This window comes from Lagopus muta, chromosome 25, assembly GCF_023343835.1.
Source record: "Lagopus muta isolate bLagMut1 chromosome 25, bLagMut1 primary, whole genome shotgun sequence".
NCBI lineage: Eukaryota > Metazoa > Chordata > Aves > Galliformes > Phasianidae > Lagopus > Lagopus muta.
This window is the reverse complement of record NC_064457.1, coordinates 1882693-1909440: the sequence shown is the minus strand read 5'-3', so window position 1 is coordinate 1909440 and position 26748 is coordinate 1882693. Positions and strand designations below refer to the sequence as shown.

Below are 26748 nucleotides of genomic sequence, written 5' to 3'. Positions count from 1 at the left end.
GAACTAAATGATTTTAGAAGGGGGCTATGGAAGGGATACAGGTCTGAAATCAGACAGGAGAGAGTCAAAGCTACACAGCACAAAATTCCTCAAGTCCTAGGATGCAGCTAACACCACCAAAAAGGCTGTGCCCTGCCCCTTTTTCCTGTTTCTGCTACTCTTGCCCGTCCTTTTGCTGCCGCCAAACCTAAACCACAGCAGCGCTCTCCCCTCCTACACTGCACTCAGAAGTGGTTTTTAGGGCTACGGAGGAGGCACTGCTGCTTCCTGGGAAAGGTGGGACTGCTGCTCAGCACTGTGGACCCCAACCCAGCCCCACGCTGGACCCCAACCCAGCCCCACGCTGGACCCCAACCCAGCCCCACGCTGGACCCCAACCCAGCCCCACGCTGGACCCCAGCCCCACGCTGGACCCCAGCCCCACAGAATCACAGAATCATAGAATGGCCAGGATTGGAAGGGACCTTGGATCATGAATCTCCAACCCCCCTGCCACACACAGGGCCACCAACTTCCACATTTAATACCAGACCAGGCTGCCCAGGGCCGCATCCAACCTGGCCTTGAACACCTCCAGGGACGGGGCAAACACGCTGGACCCCATCCCCACAGCCCTTCATGAGCCCCATACCTGCCCCAAGCTGCCGATTCCACCAGCAAAATCCATTTCTCATCACATCTCTCCCTCACACATCACACAGGCCCTGCAGGTGGGTGCAATCAAGAAACCACAGGCCAGAATTAAGTGGTTATTAACGTTTTAAAGCAAGAGAAGGTGTGGAACAAGAGGAAACCGGGCTTTGGTCTAACAGAATGACAGGATCCTCGGTCCGGTTGGTTTTCTCTCCACGAAGCTTTACCTGAGGGGCGGCCCTCAGAGACCCGCCCGGCCCCTTCCAGCCGCTCGGCGAAGTGTTACCTCCATCCCTCCCGTCTTCAGCAGAGCCACGGAGGTACCCGAGGGAAGGAGGCGTGGACCGGAGCGAAGCCGCAACTCGCCCAGCTCAGCTGACTGCAATTAGGGCGGCCTCTTTTATTACCTCAGCGGAGTAACGGTCGGTCCGGCCGGGGGCAGCCGCCGCCGCTCGGCCCCTCCTGCCGCCGCGCGCGCGCCTCACCTGAACCCCGCCGGGCGCCGCGCATGCGCACAGCTCCCCCCAACGTGCGCTCACCTGCGCTCCGCGTCCCCTCCGCCGCCTAAGCTGAATAGAGAGAAAAGGGGGGGGAAGAGAGGCAGCCGCGCATGCGCCGCCGCGCGCCTCGCGCCGCTCGCCCTCCCCTCAGCCTATGGGTGTCTCCCCCCCGCGCGCGCCCGCGGCAACCACCTCCTCGGCGCGTGCCCGCGCGTGCGCGCGGCGGAGTCGCGAGACTGGCTGCGGGCGGCCACGTAGCGCTGCGGCGGCGGCGGAGGAGAGGAACGCTGAGCCGCCGAGTCCGAGCGGGAATCGCGTCCGTTGGCGTGAACCCGAACCCTCGGCCCGAAGGCGGCGGTCGTTCGGAACGTCTCGGAGGCGGCTGAGGGGGCCGAGCGGAGGGAGGGAAGGAGGGAAGGAGGGGAGGGAGGGCCCCGGCCGCCCTGCCCTCCGCCCTCCCGCCTCGCCTCGCCTCGCCTCCTCCACCCGCCCTCCGCCGCCTCGCCCGTGCCCCCCCTCCTCCTCTCGCCGCCCGGCATGGAAGGCGGCGGGGGCGGCCCTGAGGGGATCGGCCTGGGTGAGTGAGTGTGTGTGTGAGTGAGTGAATGCGGGCCGCCCGACCGGCCCGGCTCCCCTTCCCCCCTCTCCCAGGCCTGGCGGTAGCGCTAGGCCCGATCGCGGGTGGGGGGCGGAGGGAGCGGGGCTGAACGGCCTGAGGGGCCGCTGAGGGGCGGGGGGGGGAGGGGGAAGGGGTAAAGAATTGGGGGGGGGGGGGTTGGGGGGCTGCCACCTGCTGGGAGCAGCGAGGGGGGGTGGGGTGGGGAGATGGCAGCCCCCAAAGCCGGCTTTGTGTGCCCCCCACCGCGGCCGAGGTGAGGGCTGTGATTCCAATCGCGATTAAACGCGCTCCTTCCTGGAGGTGTCAGGTGAGGAGGCGGCTCCTGCGGAAGCCCGCTGTCGTGTAGGTGCAGGTAGGGAGAAAACGGACGGTCTTCCTCTCCCTCAGCTCCTTGCTGCGGTGTTTTCCTCTCCCCGCTGCCCTCGGGATGTCGGTTGTAGGATGCATGTCGCCGCGTTTTCGGTTTGCTTTTTAGCTCGCAAGTGCAGAGAACGGATTCTTTGAGGCGCGTTTCTCTTTTAATGGTGTGTTCTGTGGTCGTCGCTGAGTTTTGTCACGCTGTGCTGTGGAAGTGATGGAAGGGAAAGAGGAGGAAGTGCTGTACACACAAAACATGTGAGGAACGTGAGATTTGTCTTTCCAGGGGAGCTGCATATTGTTCTGGGAATGGCAACTGGCACACGCTGTGTTGGCGGTGGTGGATGCGGTGTGAATCGAGAGAACGGTGGTGGGAATGAGTGTGGACTGAATGCAGGAGCTGTGGTGCCAGCAGCGATTTGTGGAGGTGCTCTGTCTCTGCGCTGGCTGCAGCTTCACCTGCAGAAGTTGTGCCCTCCTTCTGTTGGAATTGCTGGACAACGTGCATGCTATGGTTGCAGAACTCTGTGCAACTTATGTGGCTAAAAACACCAGTTTTAAAATCTCAGATAGAAAGGAACTATTGCATGTAATTTATTTCCTTTATGTGGATTTGCTGCTATCGTTGGTATCTCTTCTCTCTCTTTCCACCTGGATTTTTTTTGCTCAATAGAGATGAATCCAGCGCTTGCTGTATGGTTTGGGTGCTGTATGAACTCAGTCCTTGCCCCAGGCAGCCAACATTCAAACGTAGATACTGATAATAAAGCTGAGATATAAACTCACAGTGTAAATTTATAGTTGAAGGATAGAGATTTTGAAAGCGCTTTCAGTGCATTTGTGTTTGAAAGAGGAATGCCAAATCATGAAGGCTTTTTGTTTTTCTAACCAAGCAATTATATGTAATAATCTGAGACTGAAGGTTTTATTTATAACGCTATCCAGTGTTTGGTAAGTTTAGCATTCATGGGAACTTCAGCATCTAGTTGCAGTAATAGATCAGATACTTGGTAAGATAAAATATTTTGTGGCTTAGCATTCGTATTACTTTATGAAGAAACAAACTTCCACGTATTTACATGATCAAAGAGATTTTGTCATTAGAGATTTATTCATTTGTCTTAAAGGACATCGTTGATCATCTTATTTCTTAATGCTGTTCCAGAAAACCTTTGGCTGATATTTTTTGGAGCCTCATTTCTCTAGCAGTTTGGTATGAATATTTAGTTGTATACAGGAGCTAAATGTAAAGAGCTGCGAGGTTCTCCTGTGAGCGCAGGGTACCTGGGATGTTGTGGTTTTGCTCTCATTGCTAAAATAATACAACGTGAAGATTTCAGCCTGAGAGGTGCAATTTCATCTAAAGATAAGAAGTTGTTGTGTGCACAAAGATCTGTTTAGAGGTTGGAAGTTGTCTCATGCAGTCCCACCTAGAGCATAAGGTATCCCTGTAGGAACTACTTAGGAAGAGTCCTTTGAGTGTTGACAACTGCATTATATCCATATTTTCAGTAAACAAGATTGCATCTGCCAGTCTTGATACCATGGGCTGTATTTCTCAGTGCCTAATGGCAGAGTGGTGTACCAACAGCATATCTGAGATGCACATATGCATATTTACAGTGATTACAAAACTACGTGTCATCTGTGACCTATTTCTGTGGCACAGCATAACATGCCTTATCAAAGAATAAACTTCTTTCTAACTCCATAAACAAAAAGACAATTGGAAGAAAGTGCCAACCCACTGAGAAGATTGATGTGTTCTCCTCAGCCTGATGCTGTGGATTATTGTTGTATTAAGATGTTTTATAACCCTCTCTTTGTTGGTTAAATTCCTGCAGTATGTAACGGCTGATCTTTGAATGTATTCTGCAGTAAAACAGCCCCCTCAGCAAGATTTTGCCTTCTAAATGGAAGATTAAACAAATTTTAAGAGCACGCAGTTCCTTCAAGCATTCTTTCTGTATGTTTTGCTTTGTCTTTGCTATGTGTCTCTTCAGAATCTCATAGTACAGGGAAGGATGGGACCCCCGCAGCAAGCAGAAAAACCATGGATTCTTATGTGGAGGTCATTTTATTATCATCCACTTTCAGTATTAATGCAAATCAGCATAGCAGATGCTGTCTGCAGTTGACATTGCCCTATAATATTTTGAGCTTCTTCAAGCTGAGGAAGCGTGGCTGAATTATTTCAGTGTTTCCCATCAGGATTTGTAGATTTAACCTGTTGTTCATGTGGATTGAAAAGCCCAACTTCACTATCTCCACTGCAAATGCTAGGCTTACAAATTTAAAAACTGCAGCATTTCCTTTATTGTATCCAAGGAACTGTTATTGCCTGTTACCTTATAGGGGTGTTTTGGGTAGAAGTTACCATTTGATGCCTTTCAGAACATTTTAATGAAAGGTGTGATTTGGCCTTGGAGTTACAGACTGCTTGAACACCCTTAGAATAAAAAAACGTGTGAATAAAATCATATCCTCTCTCAGGTCTTTGAAGGATCTTCGTTTCAGAAAGTGGGTGCACTTTTCTTACAGCTCTGAATTAAAGCTGATGGAGGTCCAGTAACTATTAGAAGCACAAGGGACAGACCTTCCGAGTTCACTTGGAACATGCCTATAACCTAAACTTCCAGTACCTCATTTCCCAATTACTTTTGCAAATTCTTAGTTTGTGAGTGAATTTAAATTGATGATTTTTGTTTTTTTTTAATTGCTCCTCCCTCCTGCAAAACAATTGCATGGGGAGTGAAACTCTGGCAGTAGCTCTGGTGCCAGCAGCTTAAACTCATTAAGGCAAGCAGCTTGCATGAGTTTCCTTGACACTTTAAGACACCCTTCCCTGAGGAGGTTTCAGACTGGTAGTTTTCACTCAAGAGAAACATTTTGCTATGCTAAGCAGCTCCCAGCACTTATGTGCCCTCGCTTGTATACATCTAAAGTTTTGAAACCTGATTCTTTTCATGGATAAGTGATTTTAGAAATGCAATGTGGAAATAGAGAGCTGGCCTGCTGGCTGGTAGATCACTGCTGGGATCCATATCGAGACATTTGAGACAAAACCTGTTAAGCCAATCCCATCCTTTCTCAGGTACTAAATATTAGCAAGCAGAAAGCTTTTCAGCTGGAATTTTGGATATATATTGGTGGTGCCACTGCACAATCAGATGGCCTGGTAGGGTAGTGGAGAAGTAAATCTTGTGAAGCTTTCCTAATTTTATTTATTTTTACAAGCAGAAAGCTTTACAGTTTGGAATTTACAGACAAGCATCCATTGATCGATGTGCATTCTTTGATGGGAATTCGGTACACAGAAAGTTGCAAATATTTGAGTTGGAGCACAGCTGAATCTTGCAGGTGCAGAATGTGGACCAGAACTGCTTTTCCTGTGGCTGACCAGTCTGATGGAGGTCTGACAATCTGTTCTCAGCTTTACAGTTCTTTGGAAGTCATGACAACTTTGTTAGTCCTAATGGGATGGAAGGGGATTTATAGAATATTTCTTAACTCTGCTGTGTGTATACAAGTTACACGTGCTGATAAGTGTGTACTTTGGTGTAGAAGGCAGCTATTTCTAACTGAAGGCCTGGTTGCTGGTATCTGATGATCAGAGGGCTGGAGCACCTCTTCAGTGAGAAAAGGTTGAGGGAACTGGGCTTGTTCAGCTTGGAGAAGAGAAAGCTCCAGGGAGACCTCATGGTGGCCTTCAGTGCTTGAAGGGAGCGTATAAACAGGAGGGGAACGGCTGTTTGTGAGGGTGGATGGTGACAAGACAAGGGGGAATGGTTTTAAAGTGAGACAGGAGAGGTTGAGGTCAGATATTAGGAGAAAGTTTTTCAGCCAGAGGGTGGTGAGGCACTGGAACAGGTTGCCCAAGGAGGCTGTGGATGCCCCATCCCTGCAGGCATTCAAGGCCAGGCTGGATGTGGCTCTGGGCAGCCTGAGCTGCTGGTTGATGACCTGCACATAGCAGGGGTTGGAACCAGATGAGCACTGTGGTCCTTTTCAACCCAGGCCATTCTGTGATGGCAGGGATGAGGCTTCTCCTAATGTGTAGTAGGTATTGGCAGTAATGTTTTTGGACCCTGGCTGAGCAGTGTTTATGATTTCTGAGTGATGGAGATCTTGTTAGCTGTATATGTTTTAAAGAAGCAGCTCTCCTACTCACACTTGTGTAGGTTTTCTGGTTCTGTCCTTTCTACTGTACTGTTTCATACAGCGATGGAGCTCTTTTCTTCATTCTCATAATTTTTCATTATTTTTTTCCCTACAAGTTATGATACAGAGATGTGATTTCAGAAGGCTTCAGCAGGGACAGAAATGTGTCCTCATGCATCTTTATCACCCAGGTCATGTAGTAGTAAAAATGTTTGCTGGGGAGCTCTAGTTAGCTTTATTGTAATGTCTGTATCTTGAATCATTCATTTCACACTTCCTAACTGCAGGGTAAAATCTATTGGAGTGCCATGGCACTCTGCAGTTTGAAAGTCTGAGAAAACTTAAGCACTGAATGTAATGGCAGCTTTTCTCCTGGCAGTTTTAAGGCATACCTTGTTGCACTTTGCTTCTGGTTGTATCATTCTAAACTCGCTCTGTATCTTCTGTGCCCATGTTTGGTGTCTGCTCTCCTTGCTTTTTCTTTACTGTGGTGTTTTCTGCTGCCCCTTCTGACTGTTCTCACCCTGAAACTTGTTAGCTCCTGTAAAGGCAGCGTCTCTGCTGGTGAACATATCATCACTAGGCCTTGGAATTCATTTTTAAGTGGGAATTTGAGCTATGCAAGGGCTGAAGTCATTGGAAAGGAGAAATCCTGTTTGCCACAGGCTCTTGAAAAAGCATTATTTTCTCAGCTTAAATTATTAAGCATCATCCTCAGATTGTTGTGGTGCCTCTGGTTTTCTTACTTTGCTTTTTATGGGCACTGAAAGCCAGATCACACCTATAGAACAAACGGGTGGTTTCAGGAAGCAAAATCTTGCAGTGGATGGTAGCATTCACATGTGTGCAGAGTGAGCTGGTTCACTGGTCCAGCTGAAAACAAATCCCAAGGAATGATGATGTTTTGGACTCATTTCCCAAGACATCTCTGTGTGCAGCCATAAAAATGCCACTGCTGGCACAGAACTGCAAAAAGAGTGCGCTGCCTCCTCTGGCCGTCACACAGACTTAGATCAGATTAAAAGAACCAAGCAACTTTGACCTTAACTTGATTATTGTTTTCACTTCACCCAGAAGGAAATTTATCACAGAGTGCAGATAAGGTGTAGGTGGCTGAAGGAGGAACTAGAGGAAGAACTGGGAATCAACGCTGCTGTATCAGTGGAGGAGTACTTATGTTTGAGAGCTGCACCTGCCAAATGTGAAGCTTGAAATGGAGTGCTCCATGGTGCACCGTGTGTTTCCATCACACCTTCAGGTGAAAGTAGACTTGCTGAAGGCTTTCTATCTCCATGTCTAGCTCTGGTAATTTTAGCACTTAATGTCATTTCTGCTTGCAAAGGTAGAGCTTATGCAAGTAGGAATTTCTGTCCCTCAGTTAGCATTTGTTGAACGCTGATAAAACTGTGTGTTGCTAAATGTACTTGAAGTAACATAAATATTTTAAAAGCAAGACTGTATGTTTTTCCAAACATTTACATTGTGCATCTAAAACAGTGCACCATGTTTCGGAAGATTCAGTAGCCCAAAACAAGTCAGTAATTGGTAATATAAGATACAGTATCAAACAGTTATTCAGTGTTTAGAGGAACACTGTGACATTGTGCAAGGAGAAGCACATACAGTGGTATAGTTCTAACACTGACATATTTTTTTTGTCTACCCTAGCTTGTCTAAATGTCACAGCAATCATTCCAGGACGGCAGTTCTGGTCGTTGTGCTTGCATGAACACACTTTCTGCATGAAGCATGAGATCAAATAGAGTAAGTTCGAGTAGCGTTTGGCAATTCAGTAGTTAAAATGCTGCTGGAAGTTATAAAAAGGGAACACAGAGGATTTAAATCTTTCTTTTATGTTTTGTTGGTGTGAGAAGAACAACCTTTAGTTTAAACAAATTCACGCTTTCACAAAGCCAAAGGTTTTGCTGTTGAAACCTTGATTCCCCATCACGTAGCACTCAGCCAGAAATATTTAGCAGATTTTTGTTGGACTGCAAGTGACGCTTTTCTTCTTTTTCTTTTTTTCTTTTTTATTTCAATAAATGTAAATTAAACAGGGATTCTGTAAAGTGTGCGTTGTAACATCACGCTTTCAGCTGAGGTTGAATCATTTTAAACATTCCCCTGAAAGAGAAATGATGCAGGAGGACGTGATGTGCTGCGATGTGCAGCACGGACAGATGAACAGAAAACGTGTTGGCAAACAGCAGTGTTAGTGAACCTGTCTGTGAGCTTTCACGTGCTTCGTACAGAGCAGTTCCGTTCCAGGCGGATGGCCTTCTCCATTCTGCACACTGCAAATGTCTCCTGTAGGGCTCGCTGAGCTATGAGTTACAGCTGTTCTGGGTTTAATTCTGAGTGCAGGTATCCCTTAAGGTTTATTATTTCTCACCAAGTTATTGCTGTTAGTTTAAACTGAGGAAGAACACCTTTCCCCTGGAATAGATGTCCAGATGGAAGATATACTTATCAACTTTGCTTTGTGGACAGACTGTTTACTGTTATATTTTTTGAAGTTCACTCCACTGATCTCCATTGAAAGGCACAGCCGCACATCTACTGCCACTTCTGTCACTCCTCACCCTCTGGGAGGAAAAATGTTCACTTAGGGAAACAAAAGTACAGATCTTGAGGATTAGATTTTGTATGCCAGCCCGTGTAGCCTATATTGTTAGGGCAATTATTTGCAGTCTTGTCGGTGTTGTTTAATAAGTAATATCATCACTGGGCATCTATGAAAATAAATGAACAGTTTAAAACGTTCGTGGAGTTTTTATTAGGTTTCAAGATATGCAAACAGATAATGAGGAAGGGAGAGTTTCTGAAGCAGAAAGGAATCTTGCTACTGAACAAGAAGAAAACCAGGCCAAAAACCGAGTGGTTTGGAACAAAGGACAGACTAATGGCTGAAACAATTGCCTTTCAGTATCATGGCAGTTCTGGGGATTTGGGCACATACTTTGAGGAATATACACATTCAAAAGGACAGATAATCTTTCCATAATTACAGTTATTACGGAAAAGTGATTAGCATGAAAGCTAGGCATGTATATGTGAATGGCTATGGTTAAGTAACTACCTGGCTTTGTTTTTATCTCGCTGTTTTTTGCATTGAAAGAAATAAAACTGCTCAGAATAGATTTGAATACAAGGAAGTTCCTAACCAAAAGTGTTTAATTTTGATATATTAAAGACAGCAGGAAGTGTTAAGACTTTTAATTTTAACATAGGTTGTGCTTTACAGAACATCTTCCAGGATAACAACATTGAGATCCATGGTTATTTATTTCAAAGTAGTTCCTTCCCAGCAGAAAGCCTTCAGCTTGTGGCAAAATCTGGGGGATTATAATGCTGCTGAGTTCTGAAATGGCAAATTCTTCAACTATTTTCTGTGCAGATAATGCTTGAAAATCTTCTAGATTGTGAAAATTGCTGGTTTTGAAAGCTTTTGTCCTCCAGAGCAGATTTCTAGACACAGCCAAAGTATTTCATCTTCAGAAACAGAAAAATTCTGGAGGTTTTTTTATCCTCTCTGTTGTGTTTGAACTGTGGGATATTACAGAATTATAGGAGGCATTTCCCTCAGATTGGAAAGACGCTCTGCCTCTTTTTGTCCATTAGGTTGTTAAATATTGAGAGGCAAAAAGACAGCTCCACACAGTGAAAATACGCTGCCTGCTGAGTTAGCGAGGTACCTATCACAGATTATGTTAGAAACAGTTGGGGAAAAGGAAACAAAAAGTGGGAGATGAGACTGTTTGAATGTTGTATTTCATCTCAGCCTTTCATATACCATCCTGCCAAGCATACTTCTGCCCAACCTCTGCTTGGAGAGCTGGGCACTATTTACTCACTCTTCAGTCTTTTGTTTCCTTGCCAAGACTCCCTGCAATATTTCCAGTTACTGCCAGCACTGTTGTGTTTCATTGGATTCTTTTTTTTTTTTTTTTAATGGTGTCTGAACAGCTTTAATTTCACCAAAATGCAAACCACGGTGCTGCACATGTTTTGTATCTCAGCTTCCATATGAGTTGATGGGAAAATCTGCTTCAAGTGAAGAGAGTTATGATTTTTGTTTTCACAGCACAGCCTCAGCAGTTCCTTTTTGGACGCTGCTTCCTAACATCCTCTCTCCACGTTAACCCACAGATCCCAAAGTGCAAATTTCACATTCTGATTCAGCAGAAAGGATTGCTCATCTCTGCTTGCCTTTGTAGCTTTTCCTCCGAGTCGAACCTGCTGGCAGGTGCCACCTTTTAGGTGGGTATTACTGATGGTGCAACACACAGTTGCATTTCTTCTTTTATTCTGAATTCAGGTGGGCAAAGGCAGTGTGGAAACAGCAGCACTGTGCTGTCTTGAGAGAGGATTTACAAGTAAAGAACGTTTCCTTTTTTTTTTTGCATTTGAAGCAGCTGAGATGCACAAGAAAGGAGCGATTGTACGGCGATGTAAATAATTCCCTCTTGTCCTATAGTCCTGATTACCCTCTGCTGACACGATGTAACTTGTACCAGATGTGTTTTACCATTAACTGGGAATTGCTGTGCCTGTGCACTGCTCTGTTTCGTGCACCTGTTCTTCAAACTGTGTGGCTGTATTGCAGCTTTTTTCTCGTGTGCTCTGAGATATTGCTGATGTATTGAAATGTGCAAGGAGCATTTTACTCAAAGCTTTGACTTCAGCATTGCATCCGTAGTCATTTCTTGTTAATGTGCTACTCAGAATTCAGAGAGAAACTCATTTTGCTGATGCGTTCTCTTGCATCTCTGTCTTGCCATCTGATGAAATTTGTGACATTAAATTGATTAATGGGTAACACTGATTACTACAAATATTTACAGAAGCTGAGCAAAAAATCACCTTTGCTTTACTTCCACATTTACACTTACCTTTCAAACTGAACACAATTAATGCTGCCTTAGAACAATCCTCATACTTCTTCTACACCCAAATGAGGTCGTTAATAGGTGTGGAAGTGTTCTTACTTAAAATCGTGCTATTTTGAGAGGGTTGAGCTATCCTGCTGTATTCTGAATTCAGCTTTTAGCTGTCCTGGGCATTCCTACCTGTTGAATTAACACACAGCCATTAGAAGCAGAGAAGCAGATTCTCCAGCTTCAATTAGAAATTTGGGTGGTGGTCAGCCTGTGGCGCGTCCCCAGCATGGCATAATGTTGGGGCTGTGTTCATTTAACCCCCCCAACCTGCTATTGACTCCAAGAGCAGTTTCTTCAACAAATACTTGACTAGTTTGAAATTGGCACGTTATCTTGTATAATATAAGTGATTTATTTTATACACATGGTTGTTTCAGTGCTTGCAGACTGTGTGCAGCATTGGCTGCCCCAGGCTGCAGTGGAGCTGCTGGATTGTAGCTTCCAACCAAAAGACATCCAGGATCTTTAACGCCTTCAGACTGCTAATGCAGACACAGAATGGTGATGGTTTGTAAATTGAAGGATGGATTTTTATCTTTTGAAGTGATTTTTTGGCCCTTACAGCAATCTGGGAAGAGTGGGGAAACCTCCAGATGTTAACTAAGTAATAAATCAATGCAGTGCTATCTTCACATGTATATGCATCACTCCATGTGCCTGCATTACTTCTCCTAGACTTGCCAACCTACAGCAAAACAAATTAGACCAATGTCTGCCAGTTCTCAGATGTCATACTGATAACTTGGTGGCAGCTGTGAAACTGGTACTTAAAAGGAGGGTGGATTGTCGCTGGTTGTGGGGAGCTTTTCCATTCCCCTTCAGGGAGCCAGCAGAAACTGTGCAGGCAGAAAGAATGAGCAGTTCAGTGTACATCTGTGGAGCTGGCAGCCTATTTCTGACCTGAGGCAAACAGCTGTAGGCCACGCAGGGGTCAGGAGCTTCCAGGGAGCCTTGATATGCAAGACTGACTGTGCTACCACTTCATGTACTTAGAAAGGGTGGGTAAGCAGTATTTCTCTTTATATCAGTGTCTGCTTTTGGTGGATGCTTGCCAGCACACAAATCACACAACCTGAATGCGCGTCGGACTACAATCTGAGATAGCCAGACTTCAAACTGGCCGCTTTCAGAGGCCTCCCTCTGCCCTAAAGGACGTGTAATTTAAATTCATTAACCCCTCTGAATATTGGACTTGGTCTGTACTGATTTCGAGGCATCAGCTGAGTCAAAGTTGAGGCAGGCAGTGTTCTGTGTTAGAAACTGTTCTATTTTTAGTCCAGAAAGCACAAAGAAATGTGTTTTTCTTCAAGAAGCAGCAAAAGCGTTATGTGAAGTGTTGTTCCCACATATACAACGCTTCCTCCACCCGTGTATGTGTGTATATATATATGTGTGTGTGTGTGTGTGTGTGTGTGTGTGTACTTTCTTTCTGGGTGTGAGCTTTGATGTTGGTAGGCTTGCAATCATTTCTCATGCAATCTTCGATTACCAAACACTGCATGCGCCTCCTAAGTTCGTTCTGTGCTCATTAATGGTCATTCCTTGTTTGTTTTTGTATTGAATCTCCAAAAACCAACTTTGAAGCTTTAGATTGAGGGTGGTGAGGCACTGGAACAGGTTGCCCAAGGAGGCTGTGGATGCCCCATCCCTGCAGGCATTCAAGGCCAGGCTGGATGTGGCTCTGGGCAGCCTGGGCTGCTGGTTGGTGACCCTGCACACAGCAGGGAGTTGGAACCAGATGAGCACTGTGGTCCTTTTCGACCCAGGCCATTCTATGATTCTGTGATCCCATCTATGTTTTAATGAGAACGTTCGTTGCTCTCATTTGTAGTATGGCTGAAATTCGTTCTTTCATTTCAAAGCTGTTGAGCAGCTTTAAAAAAGAAATGGATTCCCCCTATAAGATTTCTTATGTCTGAGATTAGAGGAAAAACAAACAAGTTCTGTTGCAAGATTTTTTCACGGTGTTTGAACTCAGAACTGTCAGCCACCCAATCGTGCATTGTTTGTGTTTGATGTATGAGGAGGGCTTTGCTTTACCAGCTGTTTGGCTGCTAAATAGTTTTGTTCGAAAGTTGTGGGTCCCTCGAGGGTGGCAAGCAGTGCACTGAAAGCGAAAGTAGGTTACGGTGCCTGCAGGCTGAAGTGGTTTTCAGACCCAGAAGCTTTGATAGCTCGTAATCTGCCCTTCTTTAAAAACTGTTTTTTGAAGTGGTAACGTGTTCGTACAAAGTGGTGTGTTGTATTGGATGTGCCGTAAACGGGCACAGATGAAATGATGGCAGAAAGAATGTTTCAGCATTAATGGTTAAAAAGTTAAAGCTTCCTTCTCACAATGAGATTTTGCTTTTTCTGGCTGTGTAGCAGCAGAATTCTGGTAGCCTTCCTGAACTCCTCCTGCAGTTTGTGAGAAATGCTTAATGTGCCCAGGAAGTAATCAGGTGTGGTTTTCTATGCAACATAGTGATTTTTTGGGAGCAGCTGAATAATTTATGAAATGTTGTCAGAGAAAAACTGAACGGTGGATTGCATCGTGCCCATTGCTTTTAAGCTCCTTCCTGGGTATAGGATTGTTAATTCTGGCTTGCAATCACAGCCAGCTTATTTGGTTATTTACTAGCATTTCCATCCGAACGTTACTTGTGATCACAAGCCAATGTTAACAGCCCCATCTCCACGTATTTCCTGGCCCAGCTGGGCTTGGCTCTCCTCCTCCTCCTTCACCTCTGCAGCTGGGAAGCTGCAACTGGGAGCCTGCTGGGCTGGGGAGAGCAGGAGCAGCAGGAGCAGACCGTGCTGCTGGGGTGCTTGTGAGTCTGCCTGCAGGGTTCTTGTTGAGTGCATTTGGAAATTGCAAGAGCTGTTCAAGAGTCTTTTTAACTAACTGCAGGCTTGTAATCAAGCAACTGCTTGTTGGTAAGTCACTTTCCCCAGTGTGTTATTTCAGAAAGATTAGGGCAAGGTTCAATCGTTTTTATTATTCAAACAACTGAGACCATTGGTAGGTTTATTTCCTGTTCAGTTAAATTCATTTGGAAGGGGGAAATTTCTATTGGAACAGTAAGCTTGAAACTGCAATATATAAAACATTGTATGAAAACATGTTTGGAAGGAAGTTACTGCATTTGTTGTGTGGAAAGTAACTCAGAATGAAGTGGAAGGAAATTTCTGATAAAAAGCCCTGTCTGTGTTACTGCTTCAGATTGGTTGTTTTTCATTACTGCACCAAGAATAATAATAAAAATCAGAGTATGAGTCCACAAGTGTAAATGTTTTATTCCTGTCTGCTGCCTGAGGTTTCTAACATGAAACTCAATGAGATTTTCAGGCCCTGGTAACGGGACTTCTGTTTTCTTCATACTTAGAGAAGGTCCCTAAAAGCAAACATGAGTGATGATCTCCTCGTGGGATCTCTCCCAGTCTCTCCTTCATTAACCTCTGCATCCTGTAGTTTCAAGTGCTGTTTGCGTGAGCAGCTCTGATGTATTTCTGACTTGATCCACACAACCAACAATCTTGGCTTGGTATTGTTAATGCTGTGCTACTAAAATGTAATTGTCCTAGTAAAAAATAAATGAGAGGGCTTGATTACTTGTATTCATTAGGGATCACGTGATAATTTTTGCAAGAGGAAGTAATGGTGTCCTGGTCAAATTCCAACTTGGATAACATAACTGAAATTTAGATGGGCAAATGTAATATCACTTGGCTACTGCAGCGAGGAACTAATAGCTGGGGGAAGGGAGAGTGAGACAAAAGAATAAGGTATCTTAAATCAAGAGGCTCTGAGGGATTTCTGAGGTGGAAACAAGCAGGGGACACGCTGTTCTTAACCTGAGTCAGGGCTGCCAGTTGAAAATGTTTCCATTGAAATTCTTCATGCGTATCTACACTAATGGAATGTTGTTTGGTATAAAAACTTAACGTGCCCACTTTCTGGGTAAGAATGGGCTCTCCAGTGGAGGTTCTGATGGAGAAGAGCTGTTTCTATGTAGGCGTACACCTCTTTTGATGGAGAGGCATGTAGAGTCATTGTCTGGGGACCATCAGTCCTCCAGAGTGTCCAGCAGAAACACGGATCAGCACACTGACTCAGCTTTGAGGCAGTGATAGTTGGTCTTTGGCGGGTGGGGAGCATTCATCTGGAAATTAATACTGTGCTTTGATTTCAGATCCTCACAAGTCTACTTCTAGCTCACATAAAGGTGCATGAATTTGTGCCTGACTCCCACATTTGTTTGAGATAATGCTGTAGGGCAGTCCCCCCCTGCAGGAGATGCAGCTCATAGATGGTATACACTGGGCTTTACCTCAGTTGTACAAACTCAAAAGAATTTGGTGAATATTTTAGTGATTTTTTTTTTTTTTTTAATTGACCTTATGTTCTCTGTTGTCTTTTATAGATAAAATGTTCAACAGTTCGTTGGCAACTTTCTTCAGAAGAATAATTTCTACTGCTCTGCTCTTGCCATAATATCAGAGTTCTGTGACCTACACATCCGTGCTAAACATCAGCTGAGAATCCTGGTTTGTTCCTTCTGTGTAGATGGAACAGGCATCGGTCATGAGAACCCAACCTGATTTAAAGCTGCTTGCTTGGTTTTCTGGGATTAAAGGTGCTTAATGAATCAGGCCCCCCCAGATGAGTCAAACAGCCAATTCTTGCCAACAGTTGGTTGAAAACTGTGCTGTGCATGTAGCAGGTATGGCGCAAGAGGACAGTCGCCGTGGTCAAGTGCCACCCACATTTTATCATGGTGCCAGCCAGGAACTCGATCTGTCCACCAAAGTATACAAGAGAGAGTCAGGAAGTCCTTACCCAGTGTTGGTGGACAGCAAAATGAGCAAACCACATCTCCATGAAAGAGAGGAGCAGCCGTATTTCAGGGAGAACAGATCAGTAGGAGAAGTCCGGGCTGTGAAAGAAGATAGAGAAAACTCTGACGACTCTGAGGAGGAGGAAGAGGAGGAAGATGAAGTGACTTACAAAAGGGAGCAGATTATAGTAGAGGTAAACCTTAACAACCAAACATTAAATGTATCAAAAGGGGAGAAGGGTGTCCCCTCCCAGTCCAAAGAGACTGCTGTTCTTAAGACCAGCAGTGAGGAAGAGGAGGGTGACAGTGGGGAAGAGGCCACTGAAGACAGTAATGATTATGAGGAAAATGAGAGGCAGAAGAAAAAAGAGAAAAGAGTGGAAAAAGTTAGTGTTGCACAAAGGAGAACAAGGAGAGCTGCATCTGCTGCAGCAGCCACAACTTCCCCATCACCCAGAACTACAAGGGGTCGTAGAAAGAGTGTGGAGCCCCCCAAGCGTAAGAAGAAAGCTGCAAAGGAGCCCAAGGCACCTGTGCAGAAATCAAAGTGTGAAGAGAAGGAGACTTTAACCTGTGAGAAGTGCCCCAGGGTGTTTAACACACGCTGGTACCTGGAGAAGCACATGAACGTCACTCACAGGCGCATGCAGATCTGCGACAAATGTGGGAAGAAATTTGTTCTAGAAAGTGAGCTGTCCCTTCACCAGCAAACAGACTGTGAAAAAAATATCCAGGTAGGTTTGCTCACCTGCTTGCCAGATTTCCATACCTTCTGTCGTGCCCTGGATACAGCTAGCGGACACTTCAGAGGGGGAAATCTTTTGTGCAGACCAGGTTCTGACCAAGGCCTTGTCTCTGCTTATCAACACCTGGTGTCTTCCAAAAGAAGTAAATGGTAGGGAACAAAGTGTGCAAGCGTCGTCTGATTTAGCAGAGTTACTCTAGTATTTAACTGTATGTTGGGGAAAATGCAAAGCCACTTTAACAAATGTCAAACTCTAGAGTAACTGGCCTGGAAACAAGTGCATTTGGCAGAGTAGAGCCAAATTCTTCAGGTGCTGAGCACCTGCAGCTATCACTAGCTTTCAAGTTCAGAAGCTAAGGTTTCAGGGGAGAATGAAATTATATAAGTGGTATCATAAGCAGAAAACTTTACAGAACTGGAGAGGCAAGCAGGTGAGAAAGAAACTAGCCAAGTCAGGATTTGGAGTTGTGTTAAGATGTAACTTCTTTAAATCCTACTGAGATAATCATATATAAGTAACGCAGCATTGCATGTAGCTCATGTGTTCACAGGGAAACGCATGAATTCAGTGAGTAAGCCTGCTCATGAGCCTGCCCTGTTCTCAGTGCAAGTAAATCTTACTGATAATACAGAGATGTCTGGTCTCACTCACCAGAAGATTTCCAGTGTATAATTTTATACAACAATGGAAGCCTGTGTTGTAATAGAACCATTTTAAAGTTAAAGCTGTGGAAAGAGTTTTAGTTTCTTATTCATCTGTGGTTTGTACTTTGCTCATAGGCATCTGTGTTCTCATGTAACGGGGGGCAATGTTGTTTTATCTGGCGATTTGAACGTGCTTTTTTGCCTTGTTAAACTTGGCGTGGTGTTGCCTAGTTGAAATTCTTCCACTGCCAGGGTGAAGCAGCTCGGGTTCAGTTTCTTTGCAGCTGAAATGTCTGGAGTTTGTAGGGCAACAAGGTTTTGTTTGTCTGTCCAGTGAGTTTTACCAAAAACGTTTTTAGTTTGTTTATTTGCTGAAGTGCTGAACTGAATTGTTATTCAGTCCCCACTGTGTGGGAGACGGTTGAAATATTTGTTGCAATTTGCTACACGACTCAAATGCAGATCTGTATAACGCTATGCTGTTTTTCCTTATGTTTCAGCTCATAGGAGGAAGACTGAAGGAAGGAATGTATAATATGATGAGTCTTGAGCATAGCTTCTAAAATGCATAGATAACTCATAGATATTTCTTTGAATTTTTGAAATAAACTGTTGCACAGTTTTGTGGCAGAGGGCACTTAAGGTGCAGGAATACTCTTATCATCCAGGTGGCTCATTCACAGCATAAAATCTTTTGATTTTAAACAAGAATTCACAAGTAGTTTGTGTAGTATAGAACAGAGAAGCATCCCATAATCCATGCAACCATGGGCCTTTGAGGGGTTGCATTCCTTTGTCCAAAGGAATAGAAAAAGAAGTTGTAGAAATTGTTTTATATCCAGTGCCAGAAGAATCAGCTCCAGGAAGCTTCCCAGTTATTCCTAGTGGTGGAGGCACTGCTGCACATCTTCACATTTTTGCTATAAGTATATATTCAGCAGTTATTTTTGTTAGGCTTAACATTTGGAATGCATTTCACAGCTGCCTGCAAATTTGTTTTTATTACACTTGGCAAAAGGAGTAAAGGGATGTGAAAGTGTTACATTAATGTAGGGTTTAATGTGTCAAGGGAGACACAATTATCTAAACACAAATGGCTCCATTATGTAAGAGGTGATAAATATGACTGATCATTCTCTGCATTTTTCATCTAAGTGATGGAATATATCTTTTTTTTTTTCCAGATAATTTCTGGTTTTATCCTTTCAAAATGAGCACCTTCCCAGAATTGTCATTGTCATCTTAGAGTCTGTGTAGTAGATGTCAATGTTAGAGGTCTGAATTGCTTGCAGTGGTCATCAGCGAAATTGTAGATTGACAGCTTCAAGGACTCATTTAACCTTAAAGGACTTTTCATCATTTCTTAGCATTGCTTTGCTCTCTAGGGTCCCGTTCCATTCTGTGTTCTCCCCCCAGCTCCCCTGCACTGCAGTTTGTTCCTGACATGCCTCCAAGTAGATACTTTCTGAGGTAAAGGACCTCCTTGCAGTCAGCATGGTGAGTGTTGTACCAGATTCTCCAGGCCTGCAGAGATTCAAGTACTGTGGAAGCAGCATTACTTGCTTTATGCAGAGAAGAAACAACTCAAGCTGACAGAAGGCATGATATTTGTTAGTTCTTCAGTGCAGAGCATACAGCTGTTCCAGCTTTGGGGGAGCAGGGTAACTGATGTACTGGAAACCCCGAACACCCCAACAGCCATCAGAACCAACAACCTACAGTTCCTTCCCTCTTCACTTGAAAGATGAAATTGACTTGGTATCCTCATATGTATGGCTGCTGTCAAGTTTCAAAACTGAGATTATTATGGAATTTGCAGAATTGTGCAAGGATTTTTATGAAGTCTTTAGCAAGAACCGTTGGGAAGAAAACACATATAAAAGCCTGCTCATCCTGCTCATCACTGACTTAATGGATGTCTCACAGTAGTTGTGGGAAGAGATTTAAAATACTGTCTGCATGTAGTCATTTTAGACCTTCAGCACTACTGATGTGTCTAAGTGAAGAGTTAGAATGTAACACATGGCAATGACAACATGCTGTACCAACTGTGTGCCAGGTTCTTTGCATGATCAATAATTGCAAGATGGAAGCTGTCTTCTGTACAGAGCTAAAAGACTGAGAGTGCTTTGACTAGTTCAAGGGTTAGGAGACCTGCAATCTCAGGAGTCACAGTGCTCCCAAAGCCAGGTTAGGTGGACAGAAAGGCTTAACAGCTAGATGGTGGTAGGCCCCTTCACCTTTGTTGGCTTCTTCCCATGCTGGGCTTTAGATTACCAGCAGCATCAGAGCCTGTGAAGTTGTAGTCTCTGTTAGGGCTTGCAGCTTTGTTCCCTGGAGGCTGCATCCAGCTATGTATGTGTTTTGGAAATAAGCACAGAGGCTGTCATCCTCTTTGGCTAGCACCAAAATGCAGTGTGTTAACACCCTCTCTAATCCTGCTTAATTAAAATTGCAGCCTTTTCTTAGTGCATTTGTTTCAGCTGTGAAACAGTGAAAGTATTCTGAAGTGCAGTCTGAGACAGTACACAGCATTTTGCCCTCTTTGGGGTTTCCTTTTGCAACATGAGAGGAAGACACACGGTTTAACTCTGTGAGGTTGAATCTTTCTAATGTAAACTTCCTTGTATTTATCCTATTCATTCAGTGTGTTTCCTGTAATAAGTCTTTCAAGAAACTCTGGTCCCTCCATGAGCATATCAAGATTGTCCATGGATACGCAGAAAAGAAATTCTCTTGTGAGATATGTGAAAAGAAGTTCTACACCATGGCCCATGTGCGGAAACATATGGTTGGTGAGTTATTGATCAGTGTTTCTGTTGGTTCTACCCCAAAACGTCTTCGTTTTTTGTCACTCCGAATTGTTTGGGGGAGACAAAAAATAAGGCAGATTCAGTTGTCCAAGCATTATCCATAGCTAAAAGGTCAAGTCTGTAACATTAACAACAATCAAAAAATATATATGTGTGTACGTAGCATACGTATATGGACTTGTAAGCTGTGTAACACTGATCATCTTCCTGCTCAGTGCTGGAGAAGAAATTTGATTCAAGAACTGTTTGCATTTTAGTGACTGTCTGTAACATGCTGTTGTGTTGCAGCACACACAAAGGACATGCCTTTCACATGTGAAACCTGTGGGAAATCATTCAAACGCAGTATGTCTCTCAAGGTACATTCCCTACAGCATTCTGGAGAGAAGCCTTTCAGATGTGAGGTGAGCCTGTAAATATGAGTATTTTTAGATGTGGTAGCTTAAGACATAAGATTAATAACGCTGTCAGTAGGTGAAAGTAGAACTGACTGACTGTATACAAGGTGCAGTTTCACAAGAATCTGGGGAAAGTTATTCTCCATTTGGAGAGCAGGCAGAGCACATCTAACAGTAATTCAAACTGAGAGGCTTTTGGTTTGCTTTTAAGGTTGGCTGTCATGTTTTTCTCAACAAGAACGCTACAGAAATACTTCAGCAGGATTTGAACACCAGTTGGAAGTAGGGAGGATCTCAGTAATGCCTTCATGTGTATTTGTGATTTGTAGTTCCTTCCCTGACCCCACGAAGGAGGTCTGTATGGGATAGACTTAGCCAGTCATGTGTCTAGTGCAGATAATGTCTCGATCATGTGATGGGGATGCTTGTGGATATCACATGATGGAGGCAGGCCCTGGTGCAGAGCACTTCCTGCTTCCAGGTCAGTCCAGTGCCTCGCCTTGTCCACAAAGTGGAGAAAAACTCCAGCAGCCTGTGAAATAGTAATGGCAGTACTGCAGCCACACAGAGCTTGTAGGAAAACAAATTACTTCATGCCAATAAATAATGGCTGGGAAACGGATCTGTCTTTCTGAAATGCAAGCCTTGGTGTGCTGCTTTTGGTTTTGCTGTGTGAGCAGAGTCCTCTAGTGGAGGCATGCTGTAGTCCAACAGCTACAGCTGGCAAAGCTGCAGAATCTCCACCTGGCACATTAAGTGAACAGAAGTACTTTTCTGTTGCCATAACTGTGCCATAACTATGTCTCTCCCAGAGTTTTACCAACAGCTATGTCAAATAAAGGCTGCAAGCATTCTGTACTCCTTGCTAAGACTACTGTGGCAGCAGACCTTTTAGTACAGGCCAGTTTCTTCTGTCATTAAGTAACTTAAGTCCTGCAATGTAGGACATGAGGGTATGTATTTGTGCTAATCGATGAATTCTTTCCTCCTTCACTTAATATGTTTGAGTGCTATCCTATGATTGCCTTGCTTCCTGGTGTGTGATGCCTGAATATCACGGTTGCTGTCCTTCTGTTGCAGAACTGTGATGAGAGGTTTCAGTACAAGTATCAGCTGCGTTCCCACATGAGCATCCACATCGGGCACAAGCAGTTCATGTGCCAGTGGTGTGGCAAAGACTTCAATATGAAACAGTACTTTGATGAGCACATGAAGACACACACTGGTAAGAACTTAGCAGAGAAAAGTACAGGTACCTACAGCACAGAGACATTCCTACTCTTTTGCCTGTATTCCCTCCCTTGGAACTTGGGATCAAAGCTGTTACCCAACAGAAAATCAGAAAGGAGAACGTAATAGGATAACTTCCTGTTAAATGAAAAGAAGTTTATAGACCTGTGATTCATTCACTGCCCGGGGAACTGAGAGGTTAGAACTTATGGAAGATTTTCTTGGGCCATCATAATCCTAAGGTGAGAGAGGATATCATAAAGACTGGGGGCTTCTGTGAAACAGATGAATCTGTTTGCTGAAGGTAGCAGCCAGAATAGCTTTTGTAGTCTACAATTTGTATATGCATGCTGAAGTAAGTGTTAGCAAACGTTCAGTGTCTAACCAACTGCCATATCCATATTTATCAGGAGAGAAGCCCTTTATCTGTGAAATCTGTGGGAAAAGCTTCACCAGCCGCCCAAACATGAAGAGACATCGCCGAACTCACACAGGGGAGAAGCCCTACCCATGTGATGTTTGTGGCCAGCGATTTCGCTTCTCCAACATGCTCAAGGCACACAAAGAGAAGTGCTTCCGTGTTACCAGCCCTGTTAACGTGTCATCTGCTGTCCAGATCCCACTGTCCACAACTTCTGCCTCCACAGTTCCTGCTGTAGTGAACGCACCCACCGCCCCAACCCCACCAATCAACCTGAACCCAGTGAGCACGCTTCCTCCACGCCCCATTCCCCATCCGTATTCACATCTTCACCTACATCCTCATCCTCACCATCCACATCATCTTCCAGTTCCCCCCGTTCCCCATTTACCCCCTCCTCCTGCTCTTTTTAAGAGTGAGCCTTTAAATCACAGGGGTCAGAGTGAGGACAGCTTTTTGCGACACCTGGCAGAAAAAAACAGTTCAGCACAGCACCACTAACATCTTTGCTTCCTGCCAGCTATTTTCCCACTTTATGCACATGGAAACATGCCCTCATGGAAGTGCAGAGGGTTAGTTGATGAGGACTTTCGTCTCTCTCGTAGCCCCAGCAGATGGTCCCGATTTTTCCTTTGAATCATTTAGCAAACAAGGAAATCCTGTTTTGGATCAGCAGTGCTCATTTGAACCTGGGAACCAACAGGACTTAACCCCGATTTGCTTGTGTTTTCCTGGTGACTTTTATAAATTTCGGATACTGAGACTTGTGGAATTTTATAATTTCATATCAGCTGATGAGGTATGCTTGCTTTTATATCCTGGACTTCTCCTCAAAGAGGAGAGAGGCCTGGTTTTCTTTGTACTAATCGGAAAGGCTGTGAGATTAATACAGAGCATTAATTGTATCACTGTGTATCGTAATGGATTCTTTTCAGCTTTTGGTGCCGGCTATGGAGTGAGCCAGCCACGTATCACGGTATATTTGAGCATTATAAAGAAAGACAAAAAAATTTCTTGTTTGTGTAGCTCTCCTAACACACTCTTTATTTTACTACAGAAATTATTTTAGAGTTTTTTGTATAGACCTATTTAGTAGTCAGTTTCTAAAATGAAATGTATTTCAATAAGCGGTGTAATTTTTTCAGTGTAGCTGGACCTATGTTGTATAATAGATAAATTTTTATAATCATCAAAATGTGATTCTTAAAAGATGCATATAGCTTCTATAGTTAAAGTTATTCTTACAACCGTACAACTTAAAACAACAAAAGGTGCTTCAGAGAAGAAAGGAATCCAAGAGGTCTCTGGAAAGGTTGCCTCAAAAGTGATGTTGATTTCAGAACTTTATGTAATTTATTTTAGTAGGTTGGTGGGGTTGTTTTGTTTTGTTTTGTTTTTCTACCTTTTCCCTTTCCACAGTTTCTGTTAAGAGTTTATGGAGAAGGATGTTGAGATACTGTATTCTCCCTCCTCAAATTTCATCAAATTCAACTGGAGTCAGCTGTGAAATGGGCTGGAAAGGGAGTATTTCAAGTCAACCAAGCATCTTCATGTAGGAGAGCCTGTTTTAATGGCTTTTCATGGTATGATTTTAAGCTGGGGATCCTCTCAAATGCTGCTCTTCAGATTGCTTTTTGGAATTCCTGGAGTTAGGAGAGGGTAATTAAGTGAAATCATAAATGCAGTGTTTCTGACTGGTTGATTGTAAGAGTGAGCAGTTTGGATGAGACAACGGTGTTTCAGTTGCATTGTTAAGAAAACACTGACAGCAGTGTATGTGCCATGGGAAGCTCCATCCCATAAATATACTGTGCATGAAATTATGGGATGATTTCTAGGAGTTGTAGTCATATGTTTGGCAAATCTAAGTTCTACAGTTGTAGGATAGGAAGCTTTGAATTGTAGGCATGTCACTGTTCCGTAATCCTGGGAGGCAATGAGGAGGAAATTGACAAGTAGTGCAGGGATGGTGGGCTGGAATGCCAAAAGTGTATGTTTTAACCATCAAGTAGCTATTAATTTTTTCAGGTTTGTATTTCTCTTCAACTAAAACTAAGTATAGCAGCATTATGCAATCTAGCAGATTGTTGCCACCTTCAATGAAGACAGATGCTCAAGGCAATGCACTGCAAGTTCTCATTTCTTTCAAATTTGTACTCTTCTGAGCTGCTTTTTAAATTAAATCCCACCAAACTGTAGATCCAGAGATCCTCTAGACAGATGTCTACCATACATACCTTTCTGCTTACTAACAAACTGGGGTTTTGTGGCTGATGGGAGTAAATTTTTTCAGTCTCCAAGATAGCAGAAATGGTGGGAGTTCCTCTTCCTGTTACTTCCTCAAAGTTAACGCTTTTAAGCACTGTGTTTTGGAACACTATGTCCTCTGTCTGTCAAGAATTAGTTCCTTAGTTGATGTTTCTCACGATTTCCTACCATCTAATCATTAATATTTTTTTCATAACATGCATAGCAAACTGTAGGAACCAGGAAGGGCAGTTTTGGCCCAACAAACCTATGCGTTTTTGACTGAGCTGAAACCCCTTCCAGCATTTCTGAAAAATAAAACAAGGTGTTTTTTCAATGTTTTCTCTACAGTATTTATATACACTCTCTTATCTTCTAGGCCAAAAAAAAAAGCCAACAAAAGTGAATTTACACTCGTGATGACAACTGTTGTATTTACTGTGGCTGGTCCGCCCCAGAGGTTCTATGCATTCCATGTCACGTTTGCACCCTCCATTTCTGTTGTGCCACTATTTTACGGTCAGGCCCATTATTAAATGATTTTTAAATGCTAAAAATCAGTTGTATTCCGTTTTTGCAAAATGACCTTCTCAATAAATTTACCACATTAGGCTGCTATTCAGAATTCTGAAATTTGGAACACAGTTTTTTCTTGTTTAGTTCATAGCAATGATCCCTTCTGTTTCTCTTCCAAGACTTAACAAACTTAGGAATCCCTTCCTGTGGAAGAAGATTAAACTTTCTAACCAGTTTCACAGTCTGTCATGTCAACAGATTCTCCTCATTGTCTGGGACAGACGTAGTGAAAGCTGACAGACTGGTCTAGGAGTGTTGCAATGTGGGATGTTATGAAGTACATCTTTTACCGAAAAAGGAAAGTGGGTGTTACAAAAGTCTGGAAATTAAAGGGTAAGGTTTGCTGAGGCTTTTCACTCCTGCTTTGATTTGCATAAGTATGCACACCTACAGAATTTGTGCAACACTAAGGAATGTATTCAAGTGCGTTTACTACTTTTTGCATGTTAACAAGCTAGGAATAATATTTTGTATGAGCTTTATTACATTTGGTTAGCACATAAGCTTGGTTTGTGTTACTGAAGTGCTTTCTTCGAGAAGAGCAAGGACAAGTAACCCCAACTTCAGGTTTGATTTGAATGTTTATGGAAGGTGAGACTGGCTTCTCCATTAGTTTTCCAAAGCATCCTACAGCCTAAGGGGAACTTTTACTTCATTTTTGAAATGACATTTTTAAGGGGAAGAATTCAACAGAACTAATATTGCAATCTGGACATGGGGCTGTTTAAAGGACTGTCTTTTCTAAAAGCTGCTAGTCCTGCAGACAGTGCCTTTTCCTTACTAAGGGCACTGGCTGTGTGGGCTTGTTTATTCAGTGTGCTATCTCAGGCTCATTTACCTTCCTAGGTGAAGGTGTGGTGATTATCAGTTTTGTATTGACTTGCCTGTCTGAGTTATTGGCTCTCCTACGTACACAGCGTGGATGCTTGGTAGATGATCTAATTTGTATTGCTGTGCACATCAAAAGTTACTGTCACCCACCTTGTGTTCCCAACCACATCTCAAAGTATGGGCTTTTAAAAGAGTGCTTTGAGCTGAATGTGGGCTCTTATCACTGGGAGATTAGTTGTATCTCAGCACTGCAATCCCTTTGGATATTTTTGCCTTTGCCCCTTACATCTCTTGAGCATGTAATAGCAATTTTCAGTGTATTGGAGAGAAGGCAAAACTCACAAGTATGCAGTTTAAAGACAGTGCTTCCCTTTGATACTTTCAGTCTGTTTTAAACAGGTTAACTGAAAGATTTCTCCCTGAGCTGAAAAGACTGCTATTTTTGTAATTTATTTACTGACTGCCTGTTTCTTTGCACTATAGTGGCCTACGGTGTGACCATTATGGGGCTGAGTACCATTTTGTTAGGAGGTGGAGAGTCTCTTGTGCAGAGCTGTTTCTATTCTTGCAAAGGTAGTGTTGCATTGACACATTCTGGTTTGATTATGAATTGCAGAGTACATAGGCCTTTGAGAAAACAATAAAAGAAGAAGCAATGTGCAAATACAGCGCTGGAAAACACTAAATAATGTCAAACTTCTTTTTTCTTTTCTCTTGGGACTTGACCTCAGGGTTGTAAAATGTTTCAGTCATTGTTTTATGCTTTCGTATTTCTATTAACTAGCAGTATTAAAAAGGAAAACCCACCACCATGA

The 26748-nt window shown here is 43.7% G+C and overlaps 1 protein-coding gene across 1 annotated transcript; it reads left to right on the top strand.

Annotated features, from left to right (window-relative positions):
* Positions 1-1368: 1368 nt before the first annotated feature.
* ZNF652 (zinc finger protein 652) lies at positions 1369-26748 on the top strand. The gene is made up of 6 exons (XM_048926583.1): positions 1369-1710; positions 15614-16761; positions 20065-20212; positions 20519-20634; positions 21709-21853; positions 22269-26748. Exons 2-6 carry the CDS (start codon positions 15853-15855, stop codon positions 22778-22780), a joined length of 1830 nt encoding a protein of 609 aa, XP_048782540.1. The 5' UTR covers positions 1369-1710; positions 15614-15852; the 3' UTR covers positions 22781-26748.